At 47.3% G+C, this 10022-nt stretch overlaps 1 protein-coding gene across 1 annotated transcript in view; it reads right to left on the minus strand.

Moving 5' to 3' along the window:
• The window catches only part of LOC104508467 (alpha-protein kinase 2-like), a 13391-nt gene extending 4445 nt beyond the window's left edge, over positions 1-8946 (minus strand). The window contains exons 1-7 of the mRNA XM_010150106.1: positions 8928-8946; positions 8091-8238; positions 5078-5130; positions 4629-4903; positions 4418-4506; positions 2193-2410; positions 851-899 (exon numbers count right to left, since the gene is read on the minus strand). Coding sequence (XP_010148408.1) covers positions 851-899; positions 2193-2410; positions 4418-4506; positions 4629-4903; positions 5078-5130; positions 8091-8238; positions 8928-8946 — 851 coding nt within the window. The remainder of the gene's footprint in view (positions 1-850; positions 900-2192; positions 2411-4417; positions 4507-4628; positions 4904-5077; positions 5131-8090; positions 8239-8927) is intronic.
• Between the last annotated feature and the right edge of the window lie 1076 nt (positions 8947-10022).

Genomic DNA, 10022 nt, shown 5'->3' on the forward strand with positions numbered 1-10022 from the left:
TTGACACATTTTCTTTTTTATCTAAGTGTCCTATACAAAGCTCAACAGACCTTTTCCCTGCCCATGCAGCTGATAAGAACAGGGGCTCAAGAAACGCTTGTGGTGACTGCCTGCTACAGGGAGAAAACTGACCCAGAGAGTTGTAAGCTGAGACAACACCCTTTATCAAAGCTTGTGTGACAAATACATACTATAACGCTTTGGCACATTTTCTTTTTTATCTAAGTGTCCTATACAAAGCTCAACAGACCTTTTCCCTGCCCATGCAGCTGATAAGAACAGGGGCTCAAGAAACGCTTGTGGTGACTGCCTGCTACAGGGAGAAAACTGACCCAGAGAGTTGTAAGCTGAGACAACACCCTTTATCAAAGCTTGTGTGACAAATACATACTATAACGCTTTGGCACTTTGCTGACTGCAATAGGGATTTCATCCCTGCTCCCTCATGCAGTCCCTGCACCATCCCTTTGCATTCCTTCCAAAGAGGGCAATTCCTTTGGCCCCTTTCAGGGCATCTCCTTCCCTAGTTCCCACGGGACTGTGCTGGCCATCCTCTCTTTTCCAGTGGAAGAACAGGGGGGAAGGATAACCTTGGCAGGATCTAGTCGGAGGCAAAGCACAATCTACAGGGCAGCCCCATCCTTTTACAACCAAATAAATGTGTTTTCCTTATAGGCAGGTTCCCATAAATATGAGCAAAAAGAAGTTAAATGAGTCAGATGAGGACTGTTTTCTTCCAAAGTTAAAGCAAGAGTAAATGTCCAGTGCACCCTCCCCCAGCATATTTACCCTGTGAAGAGACTGGGAAGTAAAGCAAAACCATGCTGCAGCGAAATTATTTTTCACTCACCCTTTGGCCAGCGTTGCTATGCCAACGTCCGTTAACTTCATTCCTACACCTACAAGGCATCAGGGAAACAGAGAGCTCACGTTACACTCGGATTTTTAGGAATTTCTTCAGATACAAGATCACCATATATAGTGGCATTACACAGTCTTTAATGACTCCTGCTTAATTATTTGTCCCCACTTTTTCAAAACACGCGGAAGTACCCCGAATGAAAACCGGGTGTTTGTGCTCTGCACCAGTAGCAGTTTCTGGCAGCCAGTCTCACACCAGCAGCGTACGGACCACACGGTGATAACTACAGCGTAACCTGTTTCTGTGCTGGGCAGTCGGTGGGGAAGGGGGGGTTGCTCTTTATGGCTGCATTTTAAACATGCACAACCTTTGCTTTCCCACCTGGCCCCAGAGGGACGCATTTATTTATGGGGTTTGTGGTGCAGATGCATAACTTCCTTTAAGAGTGTAAGATCTGTTTTTTCTTTTCCAAACTGTCTTCTTACAAGCACATAAGCTAGGTGAAAATTCCCTTTCTGTGCTGATTTGGTGAACATTGCAATACCGCGTAGGTAATACATGTTTGCCCCTGCTGCCACAGTCGGCAGGTAATGATTGTCTTTCTGTTCCCTTGGGTAACACACAGAGATTAACACGGTGCACTTCAAAGAGGCTAGAAAATAAAATATCCTAAGTCTCCCCTTTATCTTTTATTCTGACCTGCATGAGGTGCTGTATGAAACAGGGTATGGGCCAGGGTACTGCCTGTATGTGGAGAAGACGGAGCTGGGGAAGGGGCTGGAGCACAATTCCTGTGAGGAGAGAAGGCTAGATGTTAGGGTATGTATTTTTGTAATAGGAATAAATAAGTACAGGCCAAATACAGGTGACAGAACAATTAATACTATTTCTTTTTATACTCTGTAATTTAAATTAACTAGTTGTTGACAGGGACAGCACAAGAGTTTATAGGCCACAGAATTTATTTGGATATTGGGGAAATCCCTTCCCAGAAAGGACTGTCAAGAGTTGGAAGAGGCTGCCCAGGGAGGGGGGAGTCCCCACCCCGGGAGGGGTTTCAGAGCCGTGAGGACGAGGTGCTCAGGGACATGGGTCAGTGGGGGCTGGGCACTGCTGGGGTAACGGTTGGACCCTTTTCCAACCTAAACAATTCTACTCTGACATTTCACAGTCTGGAAGCAGCACATTCTGCATTGTTAGCAGGATGCAGAAGGCCAGGAATAACATTGCTCAGAAATCAGTCTCTCAAATTTCTGCAGTTACAGGGACTGTGAGTGTCACTAGCCTGTGCCATGGGAAAGCCATTTACTTCCCCTCTCAGACAACTCACCTTGCAGGTCAGTGACAAGCAAGCTCCCATTGGTCTTCTCATACACCCAGTGCTGGAAGGTGCAACACTTCTGGCCAGCCTCGGAGTCTTTTCTCCGGAAATTTACTTCCTTGCCATCCCTTACAGAGTATTTCACAAATTCCCCAACCAGCTCCTCCTCAACTGTTGCATAGGGGATGTTATTAGCAGGCCGATGAACAAGAAAAATAGGAATGATCCTGAAATCAAGGGATAAAAACTAATAAAATCCAGAGTTCTGTCAATGAAGGAATAAGAAACAAAGTGGCCAGTGATCTCAGAGAGTGAATAAACAGCTACCAAGTCTAAACCAACCCAGGAGACAGCTGGATAAGATCTGGATATTCCAGGTAGCTGTGGAACATAACCACATTATCCTCTGTGCACTTATTTCTTTGTATTATTTACTCAGAGGTAAACTTTCTCAAAGCCTGCTTTCCAGTGTTGTCCTCTGACATCCCAAAACCCAAGGTCCATTTATGTCTAAAGATGGACCATGCCAAAAACTCACATCCAGTATCAAACACAACTTTGCTTGGGGTTTCCTGGTCTTCTCAGAGAGAAAGACTGAATGTGGACCAATAATGACCCTAGTCTGGAAGGAAGTTTCTGTCTCACTGGCAACATGAACTTCTTGGTTACCCAAGTCCCTGCTGTCTGGAAGGCAGTGTGCCACCTCACATCTGCTTCTTGGACTCTGCTGGAAAACGCCAGCATTCTTGTTAGGCAGCACTCTCATACTACAGTACAGATCTCCAAAACTGAAACCTCAGGGTAAGCAAAACAGGGACATCAGTGTGTATCAGAGTGGAATTTATTACTGCTCTGAGATACGGCCATTTTGGAAAGTTCCGGAGCTGGTAACCGAACATAACTGTGTTTTACCAGCTGGCTCACAAGAGCTCCTGGCAGTAACTCAGGACAACAAGGGGAACGACTGTCCCCACAAAACAGGCTTCTGGCTACTTGCTTTCTCACCGTGGTGGTTTAACACATGCCTTTAATCATGAATGTACACACGTGTTCTGTATACACCAAAAGGGGGCCTGGAAGAATTAGTCACGGGACAAAGAAGCACATTTAACCAGAGCATTTCGGTACAACACTTTCAGTCCCAGTCCACCATCAAGTTTTGTTGATGCCATTAGTTTATTGGGGCTTATGATATTGTACTGTTACAGCACGTGCAGTTAAACTGGTAAAAATGGCCTTCATACCAGCAGTTATTCTCTGTCTAAGGAACAATGGCTGCAACTGCAGGCACTTGTCCAGTCCTAACCTAATCCCTCAAGGTATGGTGTCACCTTAACTCCACCAGTACCACTGAAGTGAACAGCTTTTATTAGTATATAGGGCCCCGTATGGTTTGATGTTGCTGCACACTGAAAGGAACATAAACAGCTCGCTGGTTAATTGGAGCTGAGCTGAGAAGATCTCGCTTCACTTAAACTGAAATGGAGATTTAGCCTGCAGTCAAGCATGGAGGTCTTATCCTTGAAGCAAGCCAGATGGAATTTCATCCAACCATTGCAAATTCAACTCTACAGGTAGCCTGACACTGGAACAGCAAATTCTTTTAAAAAGATCCATTACCACATCCTCCACGTGCAACTTCCCAGTGTCAGGCAGAGCTGGACCCATGCAGGTTACCAGTCTGATGTACACACATTCCAGAAATGGAAAACTTCTGACATGACATAAACCAGCCTGGGAAAACCTAGAACCAGAGCTGAGCCTTGTGGCTTGAGCCTCTCTTTACAGAGAAAACTAGCCTAAGGGGTGAGTGACTTTACATGAGCATCAGAACCATCAGGACTCTCTCCAGGGCATTTTTTATGGGAAGGGAGAAGGCCAGACCTGACCCTGCTGCGAGCTGGGTCAGCTGGCAGCACTAGCTAGCTGATCTTAGACGACACTAGCAGTATCACCCACTGGTCCTACCTTACTAATACAAATAATTGCCTCTGCATTTATATCAAAATCATGCCTTTGCCTGCTATTTACTGCCTTTACTCCTTATTATCCCTCTCCAACGGGAATGGAATCTCTCTCCCGCTTTGGCACCATGTTACTCAGGTCATGCCTCCAGCTGTAGCAGCTCTCAGACTCCTTCAGTCACCACTTCGAGCAGTCAGCGCAGCTCTGGTGCAGAACAACACGTATACACATATGTGTGTGTGTGGGTATAAAAATATACATATACTCACTCTGGTACTTCCCCAAAACCTTCCAAGGGTTTGGCTTCCGCTGCATATATCTTCGCATACTCTCGTGCGGTGTTTTGGACATAGCATTCCTAGATTACAAATGGATATATCTATGGAATATTGCTCAAAACACTAAACAGATTGCCTGTCACAATATCTGCTAGCCAGCTTTCCCTGCAATTCTGGCTTGCAAAGGACAGGGGAAGATTACCTGCAGCGCCAATTTGTAGTTCCTTTGAACTAGGTCATCCTTGCTCTTGGTCCCGTACGTGATAGCGTTGTGCACTTTGAGAACGCAGGGGTGGCCAGGGCTGAACACTGGCACGAGGCCCTGCATCACCTTGCTGCGGAAGGCTTTCCGGTGCATGCCTTCACCAAAGTGCAGCTCTTCTGTTGCTATTATTCCATGCAGGTTCCCACCAAAATAGCTGTCGCTGATGAAGTCTTCTCTGAACATGAGCTGCATGAATTCAATCTCCTCCACACCTGAAACACAAGGCCACTTGGTTCTGGACAACATCCTGCTGTGATCGCTTGGCACGAAGTGGACAGGGGAGAATGATCGCATCTCTTCACCAGGTATTAAGAAAACACCACACAGCCTCACTCGGGCCAGTACGGGCTGGGACCCTGCTCCACTAAACAGCTTGCCACCTGTACCGTCGAACGCCAGCACGGGGAGAGGTGGCAGGTCCGGCTCATGAGAGAGAACACTGAGGGTGGCAAACAAAGCCAGGGGCAAAGATCACAAAAGCTCTTTTTACAACTCTTAGTGGAGCTGCAAGCTGAAGCCTGGAATGAAAGCGCAGCTAGATGGCTGGCTGAAGAGACACTGAGGGAACACCGAGATCCTGCAGTTCTGCTCCCTTGGGAAGACAGGCAGTGATAAAGCTGGCATGCAGCAGTGTGTGCAGATACCAGCGCAGAAGCAGAACACAGGCCTGTGCCCAGTGCGCTCAGAGCACGTTCCTCTGAAGCCAGCCTTTCAGAAAAGCCAGAAGCTGCTGGTACCACCAGAGCTGGTTTTGGCTTTCAGACTGGAACATTTTCAGGGTCAGATTCTGCGAACATGTTCGTAGAGGCAGGCAGATGGAAGAGGTCTCGGTCCTTATCCAGCGTGACCATGACAGAAGCATGCCTCTCCCAGCGCCAAACACACTCACATCCCTCCAGTGCTGCAGACTGGCATCTTAAATTGTTAAGGTCTGTGCAATCTGTCAAGCACCAGTTTAAAAACAGGTTCATTAGTGAAGGTAGAAGAAAACAACAAGATTTTTATTTCAGAAGCGATGCTGAGTAAGACCCACGTTACTGTAAAGGACCACGCCAGTTTCAGTCAAGCACATACATCCGTCTGAGTGATCTTTACATTCAGGAGAAACTGGTACAGAAATATTTCCCTTATCCCCACCTGTGGATTGTGAAGGTAACAGCAGTATGAGAATGTGTGCCTAAGCTTGTTACAGCCAAAACTGAGCAGGATTATGGGTTTCACTCTGTTAAATGAACACTGGGATACAAATGCCAAAAAAAAAAAAGAAATGTGGGAAGGGGAAGAAGTGATTATGGTTAAGCACTGAGAGAAAGTAAAAATTCTAACTGCCCTTGACATGTCTCCATCCACATCTCAGGGAACATGAGTGGAAAAGGTAAACAGGAGAAGAAGAGGTGTGTACTGCACAGCAAGGAAGCCCTTCCAGCCCCCTTGTAGCTAACCCCGGGGTAGGCTCCACACTAGGGCTTCTCTTTCAAGCACAGAGGAAACTGCACACACATATAAATGGGAATTAGAAGGCTCCGAACTCTACCTAAAATTCTTTGTTGATCAGAAGTTACACAGTGCTGTTACATGAAAACTACTGTCTTCATGTTAACAGGGAACTAAATGTTTACCTTTACTCTTCCAGAAACAGAGAGGAGAATCAATTGGCTGACCGAAGTGCTTGATGAGTGGGGAGTGCTCAGAAACCACAAACCAGTTTGCAAGGCCCTATCTTTAGCTGTGGCACAGCAAGACATATGCTGAGTGTGATTAAACACATGTTAACATGTGGGGAAAGCATTCCAAATCCTCATACCCATCTTTCTCTTGGAGTTAAGTTACACAGCAGGTGATTCGCAAAGACCAGGTGCTCAAACACCACTGGCAAGTTTTTCTGCCAAAAGAGCTTTCACCACCGTGTCTGTCCCGGAAAGCGCGACACAATGCTGTTTCTCTTTTGGCGTGGAGCGCAAGCGCATCCAGCTCACATGAACTCACACAGTCAAGGTCAACTCCGGTGTGTCGTGGCGGGTACTCCACACCCTGCACAAACCACTCTGTCCTCCATGAGGGCATTTCACCTACACAACCCCCGTGAGTTACAGCGTATTTTATCTTTGATGGTACAGCAAAGCTGCGTGCAGGCAGGGAAAGACAGCTAGCAAAGCCACACCACTGACTCAGTGGCCTTGGGAGATTCTCTCAGTTTCCCATAAGGAAAGGTCATTCCCATAAGGCATAACTGTAAATGTCTGTGTGGTTATGTTTTTCCATCCTTTGTTCCATTTGGAAACCAGAAGGAACAAAGGTTTGAGCACACATACAAGAAGGTATGCGCACTTACCTTCACAACTCTGAAAGCTTGAGAGATGCTCCAATACTGAGGAAACAAAGAAATTGATTTTGTAGTACAAACCCCATGAATGGAGACTGCCATTGTCATTAACTGAAATTATAAACTGGGGTTTACCTTCAGAAGTCAGATTAAACTCAGCAGTCACCTTTCCGTACGGATTATTCAAGCAGCAATAATACATTCCCTGGTCCTTGTTACTGGCTTTAGCTATCGCCAACGAGACGGGCGAGTCATCCTGGGCACTGAAACAGAACGTGGTGATTTTCCACAGTAATACTGTTAAAGCATCTTTCCTGATTATTCCACATGCCTCTCCTCCTGTCCCTGGAACTTCTGTCCCTCACTGCAAAGACTGATTCGAATGCGATGCAAGTAGAAAAAATAGGTAATTTCGCCCTACATAGAAGCAGTCAGACTATTCTGTGTTTCACAACAGATGATCCTACTGCATTCCAAGAGAAAAGTCAAATCCAGAAATAATTACATCACACCAAAAGGCATTCTAGTATTCCTATCAATATCATGGCCAAATATATAAAGGATGGTGATGCAGCCTGGGATATGATTGACTGTCAGGGCTGCAAGCGGGCAGTGCCGGCTCACATCCAATTTTTTGCTCACCAGTGTCCCAAGTCCTGCTCTGTGGGGCCGGTCTGAATCCATTCAGCATCCCATCTGTATGGCTACTGCGGAATAATCACATCAGGCCCTGTGCTGCATGCTAGCTGATCCAGCACACGACTGGCACACGCAAGGACAGCCAGTCCATGCACGTTGTTAGGCTGGGTGCTGAGGTGCACGCTGCACTTGTCCTTCCACACCACGGGAGCGCTGGATGAGGCTGCTCAGGGGCAGGCTGAGAGGAGTCACTGCTGATGGAAGGCCAACCATCACCTACGCTGATGTGCTCTGTGAAGACGCGCTTCTTAGCTACCCTGTTGACACTTCTTTTTGCACCGATCACACCAACCCTCTGAGTGGACAAAACTCACTCACTGGTGTGTTTTGTCACTCGCCCTCCAGAGACTGCCAGGCCCACAGAAACATCCACTCACCTTCTCTGCAGGCGAGCGAGTAGCTTGGAATCTTTAGTCCATGTAATGGTGGAGTCACTGTGAATATCACCAAACTGACAGCACAGATTGATATTTCCAGAGCAGTCAGGGAACAACTCTGCTTGGATTTTCTTCAGCAGCTTGGGAGCTTGGAACAGAAGAGCCACAATTTAAGATTAGAAGGTATTATCATTTTGGCATTTTAATGGAAACCCAGAGTGATTTCCAGATGTTAAAAGTATGAATCTGACAATGCTGGTAAACAACTGTGATATCTTGTGGTGCAGAAACTAACGCTTTAAAATACACAGGTTTAAAAGACCGATACAGTGTCCCACACACTCAGTGGGAAGGTTTTCAATGCAAAGACATTTTGAATTTATGGAATAGGACCCAAGGGAAGCTCTGGCCTGAAAAGGCATCAACATGAACTAATTTCTTAATCAAAACACATTCTCTCTGACGGAAGGATCAGCTGCTTTTATCAGTACAGAAAGTCCCCATAGGGGCACAGCACTTCACACTTTTACACAGTGAGAACCCCAGCTAACTGAACACCTGCGACCAGATCACTTTGACTGGTCACAGCCCCTGAGAGAAAAGACTCCAAGTCCCAGGAGATGCTCAGTCTCCAAGGTGTCCTTGGAACACCCCTAATGCAGGCTGCCAGGACGAGACTCCAAGATGTAGTGATGGCACCATTTCCTTGAGAAGACAGCTGGGGGCAGGAACCCACACTCAGTGGTGAGAGATTTGTGTTGGGGAATGGCAGCATCCTCTGCTTCCCTCTTCAGCTTCAAAGGATTAATTTCCCCCCCACCCCAAAGGAGTCCCTACCTTTCCAGTCACGAGGCATGGTTCTTCGCTAAGCACGGACCCGCACACGGAACAACTCCAAGAACCGCGCTGGTCACAGCAGGGGAGTGCTCTGCCCAACCGGTGGTCCTGATACCCCAGTTCTCTGCTGAGATTTGTTGCTGCCCCACAGAACACCTCAGTGTCTTCTGCACATGGGCATGGAGTGAGAGGGAGGACAGAGGGGACTTGGAAAGAAAGGGAATCAGGGAAAGGTTTTGGGAACATGACACATCCCTGCACTCAGTGAGACATCTGCTAGATATAAGGGATGTAAAATGCAAGATGTTTCCTACTGCGTTAATGCTGAGCTGCTGCATGCTGAATGGCATGAAACATCTCCCTCAGGAACCCCATTCCAGCAGTCTAACTTTCCCCATCTCATGTCGAAGAAATGCTGGATGCAATTCGGAGGGTCAGACACCTGGAATTCACTGCTATCTTTAACTTGTACTCACTTAAGTTCTTAGGCCCAGGAATCTTGCTGGAACAGGGCTAAACTGATGCAGACAGTACCATAAATAGAACTACCAGCTCCAGATTCCTGCCCCAGCCGCAGCGTTCCCCCCCATGAAAATCACACAGAAGAGACCGCAGGGTGAATGCGAGACCCACACACCGCCCTTCCCGCAGCGCGGGGCACAGCCACACACAGCTCTGCCCTACAAACGCGCTCTCAGCGCAGGCTGGGCTGAGACATGTTGAGAAAATTCAGCATTGTCTGGTGCAAGCCTGCATGTTTACACACTTGCCAAGCATAGCCTCAGCTAGTGAGAAAAGATGAGGAGGTTCTCAGTAACTGCAGTTACTGCTTTGAAGGGGTGTGTCACTCCTCCCACACAGTCAATTCTCTGGTAAAGGGCTGTGCTGGGTTTAGCCAGGAAAGAGTTAACTCTCTTCACAGGGGCTGGTATGAAGCTGCTCCTGGCTTTGTCCTGGGAAAAGCACTGATGAGGTGTCTGTTTAGCTGGTGCTGGGCAGTGCCTGCAGCAATCCAAGGTATTCCCCAGCTTCTGATCCTGCAGCTGCGTTCCCAAGTCTCTCACTCCGGACAGTGTGGGGGCACACACAGCTCAG

Source organism: Eurypyga helias, unplaced genomic scaffold (genome assembly GCF_000690775.1).
Source record: "Eurypyga helias isolate BGI_N326 unplaced genomic scaffold, ASM69077v1 scaffold6194, whole genome shotgun sequence".
NCBI classification, from domain to species: domain Eukaryota; kingdom Metazoa; phylum Chordata; class Aves; order Eurypygiformes; family Eurypygidae; genus Eurypyga; species Eurypyga helias.